The 18805-nt window shown below is 43.0% G+C and overlaps 1 protein-coding gene and 2 non-coding genes across 6 annotated transcripts in view; 1 reads left to right on the top strand and 2 right to left on the bottom strand.

The window, feature by feature from the left end:
* Positions 1-454: 454 nt before the first annotated feature.
* On the bottom strand, positions 455-527 carry trnak-uuu (transfer RNA lysine (anticodon UUU)). The gene has a single exon. It is a non-coding gene; the product is annotated as a tRNA-Lys (tRNA).
* Positions 528-4061: 3534 nt separating this feature from the next.
* trnar-ucu (transfer RNA arginine (anticodon UCU)) lies at positions 4062-4153 on the top strand. Its single transcript is given in 2 exon segments — positions 4062-4098; positions 4118-4153. It is a non-coding gene; the product is annotated as a tRNA-Arg (tRNA).
* A 4493-nt stretch (positions 4154-8646) lies between these two features.
* LOC103156431 (microtubule-associated tumor suppressor 1 homolog) overlaps positions 8647-18805 on the bottom strand; it is a 43996-nt gene continuing 33837 nt past the window's right edge. For 3 of the 4 annotated variants that reach the window (XM_007578474.2, XM_016664369.1, XM_016664368.1), the window contains 9 exons: positions 15574-15640; positions 12889-13012; positions 12040-12130; positions 11856-11961; positions 11676-11749; positions 11364-11462; positions 10078-10194; positions 9899-9996; positions 8647-9318 (listed from right to left, as the gene is read on the bottom strand). In XM_007578474.2, coding sequence (XP_007578536.1) covers positions 9105-9318; positions 9899-9996; positions 10078-10194; positions 11364-11462; positions 11676-11749; positions 11856-11961; positions 12040-12130; positions 12889-13012; positions 15574-15640 — 990 coding nt within the window. In that variant the 3' untranslated portion in view covers positions 8647-9104. The remainder of the gene's footprint in view (positions 9319-9898; positions 9997-10077; positions 10195-11363; positions 11463-11675; positions 11750-11855; positions 11962-12039; positions 12131-12888; positions 13013-15573; positions 15641-18805) is intronic. The other variant, XM_007578475.2, reaches the window with a different exon arrangement.

Consider the following 18805-nt stretch of genomic DNA (forward strand, 5'->3'; position numbering starts at 1 on the left):
CTTTTGCAGCTAATCAAAGAACGTCCGACGATTCAACTGACTCCCCCTCCCCCCACCCCCCCCACAGGGTCGCGGAGGCTCATAATAAATGTCAAACTAAGAAGCTTCCGTTTCGCGCACCGCCTTTTGCAGCTAATCAAAGAACGTCCGACGATTCAACTGACTCCCCCTCCCCCCACCCCCCCGACAGCACCGTTCCGACCCGGTCTCGGTGGCTCATAATAAATGTCAAACTAAGAAGCTTCCGTTCCGCACCGCCTGTTGCTGCTAATCAAAGATCGTAGATCCACGTTCTTTGAGCCAATATGGCAAAAATTGGTCGGGACTTTTTCATATCCCGTGAATATTGGTCGGGACATGTCCCTACCGTCCCTACCCAAACCTACGCCCATGGTTTCAGGTAATCTGTTCCTCCAGAAAACTAGAGATCAAAAATAAATTAAAAAAATTCTGCCGCCCGAACAGGGACTTGAACCCTGGACCCTCAGATTAAAAGTCTGATGCTCTACCGACTGAGCTATCCGGGCTCTGAGCGAAAAGACACGGAAAACTGAATTAATTCCTTCAAACATGGCGGATGGGCTTTCTGATTATGTATTTATATTTGGCCTGAAACGTGACTGCAACTCCATAAAACTGTTAGAATCAGAGTTTATCCCTGCAGACGGTCCGTTCTGTCTGCCATTTCAGTTCACTGCTAACAAGCTGACAACAGTACAAAAATCACTCCCGCTTTACTGCTTCAAAATAAAACAGAGCGAGTGAAATTAGAGGTAACTCCATTTAGCGATTCTAATCGCGATTTAGAGTAATTTTGCTGAAACGACGTCAGCATTTAATGGACAGAAGAGCCAAAGATCATCAGTTTCCTTGGCGAACTGTCGTCACAAAGAGACTTTTATGAGATGTAACGTTTATTGTCCACCAGTGTGATGGCAAGCCGCACAGGGTAAGATCCACACCTCATCAATAGCTGCTTTCACTTTAGTTTGTTTTGTAAGTTGAAGTGTTCTTTATATTTTCTTCCACCTTCCAATGTTTATATGGAGTGCACACATATTAACAATGCAAGGTCGAAATTCAGTTATGTTGTATTAATATTGTTTTCTTTGTTTGAGTTTCCTGGGTGTTTGGCTCCCCTCCCTGGAGGACAAAAGGCAAAGGGCTGAGGTTCCTAAAGTACTGCCGATGGCCTCATTGGACTGAACCCTGTGTCATGCTGGGGGGATGTTTTGGGGGTTATTTAATTGTTTGTGTTAGTTGTCAGGTGGCAGCCATTTTGTTTTCCCCTATTGTGTCCACATGGTTTAGCTAAACCTGTATTTAAATCCCCTTCTGTGTCATTTCAGTGAGGTCAGTCTGTTGTTTTGTCAGTTATGTCTTGAGTCTAGAAATTTATGTTGACCTCTTTTATTGGCATGCCTGTTTAATTGTTATGTTAACCTTTGTTCATATTTTTGGGTAAATAAAAACCCACCTTTTTTGAATCCAACACCTGTGTTCTGCACTTTGTACTGTCTGGTCCCTGACAACCAGAGAGCAGTGTTAATTTCTAGACCATGTAATATCTTAATTTCCCACCAGATGGCACTGTTGGTTCGTCTGCTTTCATAGTTAGGCTTTTCTTTCTAGCTGTTTAACCGTCCAATGGGCTCTTTGCACCTAAGGCGTTGACGTCACATCTCCAGGAGCTAATGCGGCTCACTTTTTTCCGCTTTCAGTTACCATGACTGGAAGAAAAGACTAAGTCGTATTTCAGATGCAATAAAAGCAATACTATGAACATTGTTGTCTTCCTAATATAATGGGCTTTTAAGTTTTCATTAATTTCCAAGCGATCCTGAATTAAGAAGATGGTGGCTTGTAAATATTTGTCACTACCAGTTAAAGTTAACGCTGCACAACACAAAGTTTGCAGCCTTCACTTCACTCCGGATCAGCCTAAAACTACCGGGGATACGGATGGTAAATAAAGGAGCCTCCCTGAGTTATTTCCATGGAGTCACTTCTATATTCAGCCTGAAAGAGTTTATGGGAACGAGAGAGCAGACCAGAGCCAGACAGCCGAGCAACTGATCCGCCTGTACATCCTGCTGTAAACACCGTCCTATCTGAGCTCTTCACAAGAAACATGCAAAGGTAATAAAACGAAATAACACGGAGACATGAAGCAACACGGTCATATTTTTCTAAAAGCAGCAACTTTGAACCTGAACAGCTGAACCAGATCTCTGACACCAGAGCTGCGCTACTGTTAAGCTATGAGGCTTGTTGAGCTCCGTCAGGCTTCGGAAGTAAAAAGCCTGAACCGTAACCGAACCCCGTTAGTCTCTGACACTAACGACAATAAACACACATAATATACTTGAAAATAAGAAAAACATTGTCCGTTAGAATGTTTAGATACTTAAATAGCACATTTTTACAAGAACAATGTCCGAGAATATTGCCTGTTCTTCTCCTTTAATCCAGTGAAAGTTTCAAAGTTTAACTTTGGCCCAGAAAAAACATTGGAATGACCTTTCTTAGGTGATAATCACGTCAGATTTCTAATCCAACCATAAAAATCAAAATGATGGAAATGGTGGATTGTCATTGGCTCATCTCTTCAATAAACACAAGACCAGCAGAAGAACCGGAACCAGAACCACCAGAATCAGCCTGATGGAGTTCATTATGTTCATTAATGAGTCTGAGAATAAGAGTGAAATTAAAAATATCTAAAAATATCTGAACAGAAAGTTTGAATTAACTCATTTTACCAACCAGTCCAGTCAGTGACAGGAAACAGAAATTCATTAAAATGGGAATTTTTCTTTATATCAGTTTAATCTGCATGTGGAAGGTTTCATATGTTAAATAAAAAGTGTAAAAATCTGAAATTAGTTTGGTTACAAATATCCTGGAGTTCGAATCTCTTCCTCATTAATTTTAAATTGATCTATTAGTTATAAAAACCTTAGAATTATAAAATATATCAATACTATAAATAGCAGTCATATAATATCCTGAACAGTTAAAATTGGACCGAAACTGCACAAGAAGTTCAGTAAGAAACACTCAAAACGAGGATCATGATTTAACAACAGAACAGATGAATAAGAGTCAAGCAGTAAAATGTAGATGTATTCATCCAGAACCGGCCACAGAGAGGAGGACAGTCAGAGCTGCAGGGAACTCATGGCTGCTAGAAAACACATCGTAAGGTCAGTAAGGTCAGCAGAGCAGCAGAAACATCAGAGATGGAGGAGCAGAGAGGGAACCACATCTGACTGCAGCTCCACACGCCTGCAGGAAACCTCCCTGTTTCTGCATCCTGATGACAGCAAGGTGTGAAAACCGATTTCCTTCCTGCTTCCATTAACTGGCATCAAGTGACTGAATCCACTGATCTTCAGATGACAAACATTTCTGTTAACTTGGTGATCCTCAGAGACGAAGCAGCTGCAGTTCATGGAGTTACTGATGTAACTAAACGACCCACTGCATCAACTACTGGTTCAACTAAACTAAACTAAACTAAACTAAAGCTGGAACAGTAAATGGAGCGTGCATCCGCATCCACTGCAGTGAAAACAGAAACTCTGACCAGCAGGCGTTTATTTTTCTGCATGTTTTCAGGATTTAGAGAAAAATGAAAAACTTCACCCGTCTATGATGCTTTGATTAGATTTTAAATGACATTATCATAAATTCAACATTTTTAGTTAATCAATCCAGTGTAAACATCACATTATTGCCTATTTAATGACAATGACAATGAGGAAGAGAGTGAGGTCAGAGGTCAGTCATTAGGGTAACATCGGTGCAAAAGGGCAAAAAGAGCCGTTTGCTTTCCTGGTGGAGGCAGTCTGAACACCGGAAATAAACTGTTTTCCAGGCGAGAAAACAGTTTATTTTTCCGCTTATTAATTTAAATAATAATCACGGCAATCGCCATATTTAGTCTGCGAAGGTGTTCGTAGTTCTTAAGAAAAGAGGCAGAACATATTTTACTTTTAGCTGTGGCAGTGAGCTGTTACCACCAGTGAAAAACCGAAATGTTCCGGTGTGCAACAGGTGGCTCCGTGGCGCAATGGATAGCGCATTGGACTTCTAGTCAAGCACTTGAGAGGTGATTCAAAGGTTGTGGGTTCGAGTCCCACCGGAGTCGCGTTTTGTTTTCTAGACAACCTCATGAATATATTTTCAGAAGTTACAGACTTGGTTTAATCTGTCACCGAGTTCAGTGACGCTGACAGACAATACACGAAGTCCAAAGTCAACTTTTGTCTAACTGAACATTGAAACGTGTTGCTTCTATCAGCCACTAGAGGGAGACTGTTCATCGTTAAAACCATAGACATAATATAAGAGTAGACCCCGCATTGGCCGCTCCGGCGCAGGAAATACGGCGGCCATCTTGGAGCGGTATACCCTCCTACTTTGCTCAACCAAAACAGCAGAAGATGCCTCAGCACTGAGGGATATTGTTGTTCGGGTCGATGGATTATTGATGTGAGGGCTCCGCAGACAACATTTCACAAGTAAGATGAACATATTATTGTGTATATATTGTGATTAGAATATTACTTTACTGTATTTATGTCCACCGGCGAGATACCAGCTAATATTAGCTACAGTGCTTGGTGTAATACGGGTTCAGCCCCGCTATGAAGGCTAACTGAGATTCTGTTAATCTAAAAACATTAATTATTCTCTAACATTGACTTAGATTATCTGACACAAGGGCCTATATTAGAAATGAAACAATATAACACATAAAACTTATATTATGTGTTATAACATTCACCGGCAAAGTTTACACAGGTGGTAAAGACTATTATTTATATTCTTTCACTCTGTCAAAGTAAGATACATCCTAAATCTTCTGCTTTTGTTTTGAAGGTTTCCTAAAGACACGATGTGAGGAAAAGTAAATTTTGGGATTTTAATTTTCTGACATATTCTCTAAAGGTTTCCGCCTCGAACTAAACTCTAAATAAAGAATAATAATCATTCTGCAGTTTCAGGAAAGTTAAATCCCAGGTTTGATGGACTAACTCACATTAAATATGATAAATTATTTGATTGTTATTCTGCTGAATCACTTCAAGAACTCATCAAATCAATAACAAATCTATAATCTATACACAAGTTACAGAACCGACTGGGTTCTGGAACCACTTCAACAAACCCAGAAGGCGTCTAAACAGGATTTTATTCATCGTTCTTCGTTAAATATTTATAACTTATTTTCTTGTCTTTTCAACCTTTTTTTTTTTTTGACTGATTAATTTTTAACGATCAGAATGTTTAATTATTTTATTGATGTTTATCACAGAGTTGGCAGGGATATTTTCAGAAAGTGACATTTTTGTTTAGGAAGCAGCAGTCCTGTGTTCTGACCCGGTTCTGACCCGGTTTTGTTCTGACCCGGTCTAAAGCCTCCAGGTGTTCCCCCAGGTGTTCGCCGACGGGGCGTGGCCAGCGGCCTCTACATCATCCGACCTGACGTCTCGCCACGGCGCTCAGTGTCGACGGCGACATGAACGGCGGCGGATGGACCGTCTTCCAGCGCAGGAGGGACCGGAAGGAGAGCTTCGACTGGTGGGAGGACAGACACACATCACCACGCCGCCACCGCCGTGCTTCACTGTCTTATTTAGCTAAACCTGCAGAAACATCTGATGTTGAATCGTCCGCTCCTCTGCGGTTTCCACACGGCTCAGTCCTCCTGCCTCTCTCTCTTTATTCTCTTCCTCTGGTTCAAACTTCAGGAAACAGTTTTCAGCTTCAGTGTTGCTGCTGTGGAGCATTTCACCGTCACAGCCGGCCCCTCAGTTCGTCACAGCCGGCCCCTCAGTTCACCGTCACAGCGGGCCCCTCAGGTCACCGTCACAGCGGGCCCCTCAGTTCACCGTCACAGCCGGCCCCTCAGTTCACCGTCACAGCCGGCCCCTCATGGTCCACTTTGAAAACTCTTTTTGATGCTTGACTTTTTGCTCTTCTTCCCATTCCTGCATTTTTATCGTTTTTATTGTTTCCATATTTTAAAGTTTGGCTGATTTTTTGTCACAGCTGTTTTTGTTTTAAGGTGTTTTATAGATAAAGTATCAGGTGTTTGTGCTGGACTTCATCCACCCAGAGGCAGCCATCTTGTTTCCAGAGAAGAAGCAGTCGGGTCATGACCTTTGACCTGCCGGCCTGTTTGTGTCCAGGACCCAGAGGGGGAGTTCTGGCTGGGCAACGAGTCTCTGCACCACCTCACCTCCAGAGTCACCTGGGGCAGACCACAAGTTTACATACACCTGGCTAAAGAGACACGCCCACTTTTTATTCCACCTGTCTGTGGTTAAAAACAACTCTGGGTTCAGGACAAGCCTCAAGAGTGAGAGAATCTGTCATTCATTCATTCATTCATTCATTCATTCATGTCTCCAGGATCAGAAGTTTACATACACCTCTCAGTATTTGGTAGAATGACCTTTGAACTGTCGGACTCAGGCTGAATCTTTCTTTCCAGAAGTTTCTCTCTGTAGTTTTCTGGCAGTTCCTCCTGTGGTAAACAGCCCCGCAGCATGATGCTGCGGGGCTGTTTTCACATAATCTGTTAATCCAGACATAATCCCCAGATTAGCTCCACATTGTCCTGATGCTCAGCCTGAGATTTTCACATGTTGGATATTAATTTAGCTCCAGATATTTTGCTACAGTTTAAAGAAATGCTGCTGTTGCATTTAGGCTATAAAATATTTCTTATTTAAAAACAAATTGATTCATTCATATTTTTGATATAAAATAACCTGACATGGTTAAGTAAATAATCTTCAGAATGTGTGATTGTTTAATCCAGTTAATAATCAGAATAATCGATTATTTGCAGCCCTAATTTCTTGTTTTGTCCGCTTGCTCCCCCTGCTGGTCACTGGTGGAAACAGATTTATGGTATTGGTTCCGACACCATCCGAACCGTCGCTTTCCGGCCCACCTCCTCTCTGCAGGACCAGTACCGGCTGCATGTGGGTGACTCTACTGGGAACGCTGGCAACCCGCTGGCCGAGGCGCGCGGCCTGATCCTCTGCAGGGGCGGCGTGAAGTTCAGCGCCACAGTCCACTGGTGGTTCTGCTGGTGACGGCGGCACACCCAGGGCGGTGATGGGAAGGGGCGCTGCTTATAACATTACACCTAAAAAAATCAACAATAATTTGGTTCATTTATCCTGTCAGAAAAAAAATTTATTTTTCAAAGTCATATTTTCACCATTTTATTCCTACATTTACAAGTTCCAAACTAAATATCTAATTCAAAAGCTAAATATTTAGTTTGCATCCTAATATTTAGCTTGAGTTAAATATTTATTATTAATATAAATATTAAATATCTATTATTTGAAACTAAACAGTTAAGCTAAACATGTTTAAATCTATATCAAAATAAAAACTGGGTTTTGCAGATTTCTAGACAAGCTCTGCCGCAAATGAAATATTTAACTCAATATTTATCTTCCTAAATAAATATTTAGTTTATAAACTGAATATTTAGCATTGAAATTAAATATTTAGTTTGTACCTCTGACATTAATAAACGTTTGAATAAAATGACTGAAGAATGAACATCCAGTTTTTTTATAAAAAACTGTTGCTGTTCATTTTCTACAGTGTAACTTTGCGAACAGCGCCCCCTGGGGTCAGGGCATCGGGGTTAACAGAGACTCAGGCAACCTGAGCGGGCAGCAGGTCAGAGGTCAGTTTGAGGCGATGACCGACGGCGGCGCGGTCCGTCTGGTCCTCACGTCGGTGGTGATTATGGTCTGGGCCGGTGGGCGGAGCTTCTGAGCCCCAGCATGGTGGAGGCGGGGCAGCAGTAGACGGGGGTCACCTGCAGGTGGGCGTGTCTACAGCGCAGGCTCTGATTGGCTACATCCAGCAGCAGAAACATGACAGAAATCACTCATCTGTGAAACGCTGAATAAGAAGCTGAGGTTCAATCCTTCTCTCTTAGTCTGACTCAGCAACATTTTAATGATCATTTTTATTTCTGTTTCTAGCTCCTTCTGTCATTGTCACATTAGTCCAGGAAACTAAACAGATTTTCTTTTTAAAACAGACAAAACATCAACATTTAACCCTCCATACTTAGAAACATAAAAATCACTACTTTTAGTTATTAAACTGAGTGAATTTTGCTGATGCTCTTATTTTGAAATCTAACTGGAAGTTCTCTAAGAGGAGGAGTTATGGAGGCATATAATCAGTCCTGTTGGTTTACCTAAGTTTTACAGCCATGCCAAGAAAATCAACCAATAAACAAAATTAAAGTCATAATATTATATTACAACTTTATTCCTGTATGGCTTTATCTCTCATAATGTTTTTATTCATTTCTTATTTTGGCCCAGTGCTGCGTCGTTCTGTAGCAAGCTGCTCAAAGTAAATGAATAAATGCAAGTCTGATGCCAGACAAGTTAGTTAGCCGTGTTAAAAAATAATTTAATGTCTGACATTAATTCCATCCAATCAGGTGTGGCCTATGATGACATGTTCGTCCAATCGTGTTGCGCTTCATTTTGCTCATCCAATCAGGTGCTTCTGCTGAGAAACGCCCACTTTGTCTGCAGACACGCCCACTTCGTGCTCATTGGCCGAAATAAAATCTTCACATCATGACGATGGCATAGTGACTTTATTCTGAGGCAGAACAATGAGGCATTCTGGGTAAATCTGAGGTTCTTCAGGACAAACAACAACAGACTCCATGAGACATGAACGGATAAATTATTCTTCCAGTTAGTCAGTTCTGGTTCTGGTTCTGGTTCTGGAGGAAAACAAACATTTCCTGTTAAATAATCTGCATATTTTGCTCCGAGGCGGCGCCGTCGGAGCGTTTTACATTCCACAGAGTCTAAAGGTTTCCACGAAGGTCCACCGGGTTCGGGTCGGGGTTCTGCTGACGTCCGACTGATTGAGCGTCGCTCTTTGGGAGAACAAGTCGAATCCTTAAAGGAGGAAAAATCCGGCCGGCGTTCCCGCTGCTCCCGGGTTTCCTGTCAGAGCGGGCGGCGAGGTCGGCCCCACGCCGCCGTCGCCGGCCGGCCGCACGTCCATCAGCGGCCGGCGCCGGGTTATCTGGGAGAAACGGGCGCGGCTGTGGGGAAGTGGGCGGAGTCTCGGGGCGAGCCGCAGGGGGAGGGAGGCGTCAGGCGGCGGGGGCTGCCCAGCAGGTCGCCGTTATGCAGCTTCCACAGCAGCTCCTCGTTCTCCATGGACAGACGCTTGTTGACCTTTGACTCCTTCTGCAGGGTCTGCTGCAGGATGGCCTGCTCTGTGGACAGCTGCCTGCAGGGGGCGACAGAGAGCGGAACCGGGTCAGACTGCGGAACCGGGTCAGACTTGAACTCCAAACTAACCTAGAAAGCTGAAGACCAACATGATGAATTACTAAGCTAAATATTTAGGTAGTAAACTGACTGAATATTTAGTTTGGAGTTAAACATTCAGCCTAAATTATTACTGTTGATCTTTTCCTGTATCTTTACAAACAGCCGCATCCTGCAGGAGCTGCAGCTCAGTTTTCAGTTCACCTCAAGCTAACCTGATGGATGCTCCTCTGGTTTAGCAGCTAGCTTCTCCTGGAAGATGCTGCCTGCTCTGACATAACCCTGCTTGCCATCTTCTCACGCTGCTTTTTCTGGTTGTGCAACTTTTTCTATCACTTTTTCCTTCCACCTAACTTTCCATAGATATACTTGACCACATCGCCCTGGGGGTCAGTGACCGTCTGCTGGAGGTCAGTTCCTGACCTGACCTCTGTCCTGAAACATCTCGTTCTCCCTGACAGCGGCCCAAGATAAAAACAGAACCCTCCTCTTCCTCACAAACAGCGATGATGATGACGACCTTCAGCTGAGGCTCTTACTTTGAAAGAGCCGCATGTTTGTCCATCCTGGCCTTGTAGTCCTCGTTCTCCTGCTGCACCTTCTTCATACACTCCTCCAGCCGGACGTTCGTCTCCACCTGCAACATGGTGAAGGTCACAGTAAAGGTCATAGCAGGAGGTAAAGGTCACAGAAGGAGGTCAAAGGTCACCCAGCTCACCAGCTTGTCCATCTCCATCAGCTTCTTCTCCTTCTGGTGCAGCTGCTGGTTCTTGATCTCCAGCACCACCTTGAGGCTGTCCAGCTCCTGCTCCAGGTACAGCGTGTGGGAATCCTTCTGGACACAGACCAGCAGGGGGCGCCAGAGTTCAGCAGTCAACAGACAACAACCTGGATGTTCTTCTTCTATATTTTTACTGATTTTTACAGAATTTAAATGCTGATTTTGGTGTTTAACCTGAAATCTGGATAATTATCCAACCAAAACCATGTTTTCAGACTAAATCAGAAAATGGGAACACTGACTGCTTTATTGGTTTTTAACAAAAAAAAAAGTAATGAGAAAATTTTGATGTGAAAATATTTAGTTTGATCATTAAAGTAATAAAAAATTTTCAGGTTTTAAATCTTAAAATCATTTTTAACATGTTTCACACTGATGTAAACAAACTGAGTTTATTCGATTAAATAATATTTAAGACAATTGTTATTAAGTTATAGACTGGAGAGCAGGGTGTCCAAAGTGCGGTCCGGGGGCCATTTGTGGCCCTTGACCTGATTCTGTGGGGCCCCTACTGCATTTCATGAATAATACAAATTCATTGGTTGTCGGGGTAAAATTATTATACAAAGTAAAATGTTAATATGACAGAAAATATATATATATATATGTTTTAATAAATCTCGTTTATCCAGAGACTTTTACTGAAAAGTCAAATTAGCTTTTATTTCATTTATTAAAATTATACAATATAATGAGTGTTTTGAAATAAAGTGACCAAATCTGTTTTTATACTGAGAATAAAACTAGACGCCTTTCTGTTGATACACAAATGTTTTTTAAATTTTAGATCTGCAATGAATAACAAAAGTCATAAAACTGGGATACTTTATTTCCTTAGTTACAGTTTTTTGTCATTTTCTTGGTCGGTGGCTAATTTTGGTTTAATTTAGTGACAAAAGTTTTGGACACGCGGCTCTACTGGCCACAGAAATGGTTATGATGGGCCAGATTTGGCCCACGGGCCTCAAGTTTGACATGTCTTAAAGGATCAGATTCTGGTTCTGAAGCTTTCGGCTGATTTCATCGATAAAAAGTTTATTTGAATTTTTTATTCTGGTTTAATGTTGAAAGAAAAATTTTGAATATTTTAGCTCTGAATAAAGACAGCGCCACCTGCTGACACCACCTGGAGACAACCGCTCAGTAACCCTACGAGCCCTAAACCCCCTTTCGATCAGCGGGTCTGACCCGGTTCTGGGTTCTGTGTGTTCGGCGCCGTTTACCAGGCTTTTGTCGCTCAGGACTCGCTGCCGCCTCTCTTCTTCTGCTCTCAGTTTCTCGCTCAGATCCTCGTTTTCAGCCGACAGCAGCGAGATTTTCTCCTGCAGGACAAACACAGACAGGATGGGGCGCTGGTTCTGACCCGCCTCCCTGACCCAAACGGTTCTGTCCAGATAGCTAACACTAATCAATGCTAATCTCTAACATAAAACACGGATGGATGTGGAGCTGGCGATTTGTTTTTTATAGCCATCTGAATGTTGTCAATGCTCTTATTTTGGAGGAACACAGGAAACAGTTGGCGTGGCTCTTACAGCGAGGGACGTTTCGGTTTCCTTCAGCGTTTTCTGCAGATCCTCCAGTTCAGTCACCTGGACTCTCCTCAGCTCTGAAACAGGAAGTAAAAAAATCCTTTAGCTTCTGGGACTAAAAACATTCAGGAGGGAGTCACCGGACACACACACACACACACACACACACACACACACACACACCTTGTATCGAAGTGTTGTACTCCTGTTTGACCGCCTCCATCTTCTGGCTGTGACTCTCTTCCTGTTTCCTCCTCTCTACTTCCTGTCGGCTCCTCAGCTCCTCCACCTGAGCGACAGAAGCAACATGGCGGCGTTAGCATCCTGCTGCAGTGTTAGCGGTTAGCTGGTTGCGTTGCGTTCTCACCTGCTGCTCCATCAGCAGGCGGCATTTATCGGCCTCCTCCTGGTACAGCTGGTGGACTTTGTCCCACTCCGCCTGGTAGAAACTTTTTAAACTGCAACACAAAGAAAGATGAAGGTTCTGGTTCTCCTCCCAGCCACCAGGGGGCAGCAGCTGCATATTCAGCCTCATTTCCAGAAAGTTAAAATATCCTGTAGTTATCTCATATTTATGAAGTTTGTATAAGTTTTAAAATAAATAAGATGTATAAAATAAATTACCAACTTCAGTTGGCGTTTTCGCTGTTCTCAAACTGGCTCAAAACTCAACATCAGATTTTATACAGATTTTTGTATCGAAACAAAAACAAAGGATTTCTGTTCAAAATTTAATTCAAGTCAAGATGTGTAATTTAACTGTGGCCTGCTTCGCTGGTAAAGTTTAATCTGTTTTTGGAGAATCTAAACCGTTAGGAATCAGGTCACTGGAGTTTGATAAACATGGGCCCCAAACAGCTAGGGCCCCCAAACAGCTAGGGCCCCCAAACAGTTAGGGCCACCAAACAGTTAGGGCCACCAAACAGTTAGGGCCACCAAACAGTTAGGGCCACCAAACAGTTAGGGCCCCAAACAGTTAGGGCCACCAAACAGCTAGGGCCCCGAACAGCTTGGGCCCCCAAACAGCTTGGGCCCCGAACAGCTTGGGCCCCCAAACAGCTTGGGCCCCGAACAGCTAGGGCCGGCCCTGATGCTGCAGGTTCTCAGGTTCCTCCACATCTTCCCCTCATAAATCTGCCGGTTTCTCATGCTGAATGAAGCTCAGTGGTTGAACTTTGACCCTGATGTTTCCAGGTGAGTCCGGCTCGATTCTCACCTGTTCTCCAGGTGAACCAGCTCCTCCTGGTGCTGCTCCTCCGCCCTCCTCAGCGCCTCCTCCAGGTTCGACCGCACCTCCTCCCTCTCCTCCTGCAGGCTCTGGCAGCGCTGCGCCGACGCCGCTGGACGGGAACAGGTAGAGGGTTACCATGGCAACGGCAGGTTGGAAGGGAATTGGCAGTTTTTTTGGGAACAACTCGGAGCTGCTGACATTCCAGGGAGATTTCTCCCTGCAGCCGGGAACATCTGGAAGAATCTAAGGTATGTAGGCACACACAGGCCCGCCGGTTCTGATCCGTCTCCACCAACACCACCAGAACCGCGACCCAGAGCCGTGTTGCTGGGGGCGACAGCTGGCTGCAGCGCCGACAGCTGCTGCCGGTTCTGAATAGAGCTCAGTGTAGACGCCTGTCACCGCGGCAACAGAGTGTGAGCAGCTGACCCAGACCCGAGGCTGGTTATGATGGACAACCCGGTTCTGATGGAGCCAAATGTTCCTGAACTGAACCAGGTTTGAGTTCTGAGCAGCTGCAGGAACCAAACGCAGAGATGGTTCTACAGGAACCTGCAAATGGGTCGATTCTGCTCAACCCACCGTGTGTGTGTGTGTGTGTGTGTGTGTGTGTGTGTGTGTGTGTGTGCGCGCGCGCGTGGATGATCCGTCCCGCTGTGTCTTTGTTAATGTTAACATGTTACCTGTGAATGACGTCATGCTTCGCGTTGCGCTCCAGAAAACTGAAAACATCGAGACTAATATGAACGGCGCAATAAACGAGAAAACAGCCACGAATGAACGAGTCTGTAAAGTTGTGCAACTAAACGCCATTAATTATTGATATTAAGAAAAGTGTCACAAATCTGTGCAGCCATCCGAGTTGTGGAGCCGCAGCAGGAGCTCTGTGTGCTGAGCTGTTACAGCAAACCCAGGGCCGTAACGCAGAACCTGGAGGCTGGGGCAGGGGGGGTCTAAAATCCTTCTTAGAGTTTTCCAGACAATACTGGAACATACAAATTACTAAAGTTTTTTTTGCACTGTTGTAACCATTAAACAATCTCCCCTTCAGTTCAAGTGGAGACACATTGTTGATGTTACTATTATAAAATAACTTAAAATTAAGTTTTGGCAAAGATCAAAGTAATTTTCACAGGTAGCAGAGCGTTGTTGTTGTCAGCAGCTGCTGAAAGTAACTAAAAAGTTACTTATAATGTAACTTAGTTACTTTCCAAATCAAGTAGTCAGTTATCTAAGTTATTTCTTCAAGGAGTAATCAGTAATCCGATTATAGTTACTTTTTCAAAGTAACTGTCATCACTGGCTCAGTGAGACGGATCATCAAAAGCTTTTGCCTTTGAATAAAGAAACTTAAATACAAAGATTAATCTTTCTCTTATTATTGAAACAGATTATTAATCTTTGATAAATGAAATTTCCATAACATGCTTCATGTTTTTTACAATATTATTGAACAGCAGCATAAACACTCAATATTACCAACTCCAGACTCCCCCTAGTGGTCTGGAGGACTTCTGCTTTGTGGAGTGAGTTTTCAGTGTTTCATACTTTGTTCTGTTTTTCTTAGTTGAAGCTTTTTTCCTTTTGTTTCCATTTCCTGTTTGTAGTGTTTTTTGTTGAGTTTGTTGTTTTCTTGTGAGTTTTGGAGTTCTTTGTGTTTCTACCGTCTGGAGGATGGAGCTGCAGAAATATTCACACCTTTGAATCGCCTCAAGTTGTTATTATACTTGGTGGCGGCAGCATCATGCTACGGGGAAGAGACTGGGACAGCCACCTCACATCCAGCCAGAGACGCTGTTAGCTAAAGCTAAAAGAAATTAGGAGAAATCGTAAATCCAGGAAAATTCACCAGGTTCAGGAAAAGCAGCGATGCCTGCTGGGAGGAAACCATCTGTTGCCACGGCGATGCTCTTATTCCTGGCCCGGTGGGTCATTTCTGCTGCCTGGTTCCGTCTGACCCAGTTTCCCACACCGTTTCAGTTTGGGTCCACTGGTTTTCCTGAAGGATTTCTGCAGCAGCCGCTCTTCATCACTCACTCTGCACATCATCCTCATCATATCAGTCTTAAATGTTTCATTTCCACTTTTTCTCTTTTTCTTCTTAAATTAATAAATTGGGTTTTGTTATTCAGAATGATTAGATCATCAAATCTGAATTTATGAACCAAAGGAGAATAATTAAACTTATTAATTAAATATTGTATTTAAAGTGTTGATTCCAGTTTGATTTAATAACTCGATGTAAATAATTTAATCTACCAAAGGAGAAATTAAAGCAACAACACTTTTCAATAAAAAAAAGTGTCACTTTGTATTTAATATCATATTTGGTTGCTGCTTTTTTTTTTTTTAAAAACTGACTAAATAAACTCTTATTGGTGGGATTATTAACATTATTATATTTTTCTAAATCATCCTGATCAGGAAATTCATGTGGGCTCTTTCAAAATAAAAGCATGTGCTTCGGTTAGCTGGTTTTCTGCCTGATGTGTTGAAGATGCTCATCATGCGCTCATAAAGCTGCGCATGACTCCATGTTTGCAGGTCGCAGCCTGCATGCAGCAGCTGCAACAACACCACTATCAGCGCTCCCAGCAGCCGTTGCCCTGCGGGCGTTTCACATGCAAATAGGGGGTTAGACGGAGCACGCTGCAGTAGAGAAGCTCTTACCCAGGTCCGCTCTGAGCTTTTCCAGCTCTGACGACAGATCCTTCTTCTTCTTTAAGGTTTCCTCTCGCTGCAGAGAAAACAGAGGAGAGCCGGTAAGAGGCCGGAGAAACTGAACGTTTGCAGCTAATCATCAGCCCACAAAGTGATTTGATTTTATTCTAGTTACATGAAAAATGTGTTCAAACTGTATTTACCATTTTAGTTGCCTAAAGGCAGGCTGCACACTAATGCTTTACCTATAAATATTAAAAACAAATAATTTTATTTATTAGAAGACTTATTGCAACAAAAAAAAAAAATTAAAAAACTGTTTGACAGAAAATATAATTTTAACTCTGTGATTCACTAGGAAATATTATCAGGGAAATGTTAACACAGTAAGAGATCAGATGACTGATCATCTCTTCTTCACTTTAGCCGTTCAGTGAAGTTGTAGTTTTTGTCGAAGTTTTTTTGGTTTTCCACCCAATTAATTATATTAAAACACAAACCGGATTTCTTAGATTGTTCTCAAATATCTATAAAAAATAGTTTAAAAACGCTTAGCTTAACTTCTGTTTAGCCTGGTTCAGTTTAGCTAATGCTAAGTACAATCTAGTTTTCTCAGGTCCTAACATTAATTTGTATTAAAAAGCTTATAGGCTACCTTAATGCTATTCTGGTCTAGTTTAAAGTCACTGAGTTCATTCTGGCTTATTTTAACCTATTTTAGCTTAGCTTTAATTAGCTTAGCCTATTGACCTTATTCAACCCAGGTTATCTTAACCTATATTAGCTTAGGTTATATTACATAGGATTACTTAAGCGTGGCTTAGCAAACCTGTGATTTCTCTTGACTGACATTATTTGATATTTTCTCAGTTTATTTTCCTGTACCTTAGCTTATGTTAGGCTACCTTTGTTAATTAGCTTAGCCTAACTTAGTTAAGCCCAGATCACCTTTAAAAAAACAGAAAGAAAAAGATCCTATTATAACCTGCATAACTCTTATTTTAGCTTCGGCTAGCTTAGCTATAATTAGCTTAGCCTACATCAGTTTGGGTTAAATTAAATAGGATTATGACTTATTTTGACTAACATTATTTAGTCTTTTATTTATTTTTCTGTCTTTTAGCTTAAGTTGCATGACGGTAGGAAGCCTTACTTACTTTAGCCTAGCTCCTTTAACTTTCCTTAACTCGTGTTTTTTTTTTAGTTTAAGCTAAATCTTAGCTTATCTTTTGGTAGTTTCGTCAACCGTAACATTACAGAGTTTATCTTAGCCAACATTCACTTTAGTTTAGCTTCGCTTTGATTAATTTATCTAATCTTAGATTAACTTTGATCAACTGATCATTTAATCGTGAGGATTAAATAATCCTTCCATCCGTTATTAACCTCAGTTTGTTTTAAATAATCTGACATAAATCTGTAACATTTTCCGCTCGGTGCTGGACTGGATTCAGTTTCAGTGAAAAAGCCGCAGAATCCAAAAAGTCGTGGTGAGCCGTTGTTGAGTTTTCCAGGTTAAAACCATCAGGAACCGGTCCGAGTCAGACGGGTGAATGTTTCCACAGCAGAGCGGAGCCGGTCCGGTTCTGTTTACACAACAGCTCCACGCTGCCGACCCGACAGAACTGCTTTCAGCTGCAGGAGATTCCTCTCTCCGACCCGAAACAAAGTTTGATTTTTAACATTCTTTGTTTCTGACCGGGTTCTAGCAGAACCTCTGCTCCTGAAACGGATCAGCCAACCGGTTCCTCTGTTTACACTCGTAAACATGAAGCGGCTCAGAAAACATCGGAACCACGTTTCCTCTGAAGAGTTCATGCATGAAGAGCCGCTTCTCTCCACAGCCCGATAGAGATCTGGTTCTGGTTGGACGGGAGTCCAAACAAAGCGTCTCAGATAAAATCAGAGATAAGAGATGAAAGAGCAGCAGGTCCGTCCCACATCCTGATCCCGACCAGAATCCAGTGACTTTATGACAACAGCTGGAAATCTGCCTCTGCGTTTCCCTTAAAAACAGCGGCCAGAACCGGACCCACCTTCCGCCTCCTGCTGCGCCGGTTCTGGAGGCTCCGGCTGGACCTGACTGGGGCTTTGCTCTCCGTGGTTCCCATGTTTCAGCGAGCAGCAGCTCTGAAGCCTCGGCGCGCCGCTGCCGCTCCTCCCCTCCTACCTGATCCTCCTCCTGCAGCCGGGATCCGCAGGACGCAGGAATGCCGGTTACTCCCGCTCCGCCTCGTCTGAAACCGGTGCGTCTGCATTGGAGGCATTCCTCTCTCACCGCCTTCAAAGTTTATTTCTCAGTAATTTCTGTCAGGTGATGAGTGGGAGGAGGGAAACTGGAAGCCATGATGGAGCCAACCTGATGATTCAATGAGCCATCTGTCTCTGAGAGAAGATCTTTGTTTGATTAATCGACTAGTTTTGGTTGGTCCAATGATCCAGAATCGCCACAGATTCTGTTTTCATTGATTCAGAAGGAAAACCCAGTGATGCTCTCTGGCTCCCCCTGGAGGCTCCCTGTGGTATTCCCAGTGGAAAACCTCCAGGAATCCCTGACCAGTTTCCTTTTCTCCTAAGACAAAGGGAGCACTGCTGCTACCTCCCAAATGTTGTCACTATATTCAGCAACGTTTCAGACCATCTGGTGACTCAAAAGAAAACTTGTGACAAATGAAGCAAATTAAATTCATACAGAAACAAAGATAGAAACTTAAAGGCCCAATTTAAATGGATGGACAAGTCGGGTCGCGTTTCTTTAACCAGCCAGCAGAACAGAGAAAACCAGAGAACTCCATGTTCTCATGATCTATTTATAGTTAAATATAGGAGACAGCAGTTTACCTTAAAGAAAGAAGGAAAGGTTTAGAAGTTAATTAGTCTGTAACAAGCGCAGCACAATAAATGCAACCGCGACCCGCCCTGCTGCGCTCCCATCAGTCACTCATCCTGCATTTAGCAGAGCTACTGAAAGTCCACATATGCTGCATAAAATCACAGGAAGAAGTCATAAAATCACAATAAAAACAGAACTAAATGTTGTGCTCTGATCGCTGACTCATCATGCAGCGTTTGGTTCTAACGGGCCTGAACCCGGCCGCTTTCAGCACATCATCAGCTCAGTCAGGGACGGTTCTGTTGCTGACAGATTTCACTGAACCAAAGAGAGACGAGCTAAAGCTGATCAGACTGCTTTAATGCAGCAGAGTATCGTTTTCCCGCAGGAGTCGCAGTGCTGACCCAG

Source organism: Poecilia formosa, unplaced genomic scaffold (genome assembly GCF_000485575.1).
Source record: "Poecilia formosa unplaced genomic scaffold, Poecilia_formosa-5.1.2 Scaffold481, whole genome shotgun sequence".
Lineage (NCBI taxonomy): Eukaryota > Metazoa > Chordata > Actinopteri > Cyprinodontiformes > Poeciliidae > Poecilia > Poecilia formosa.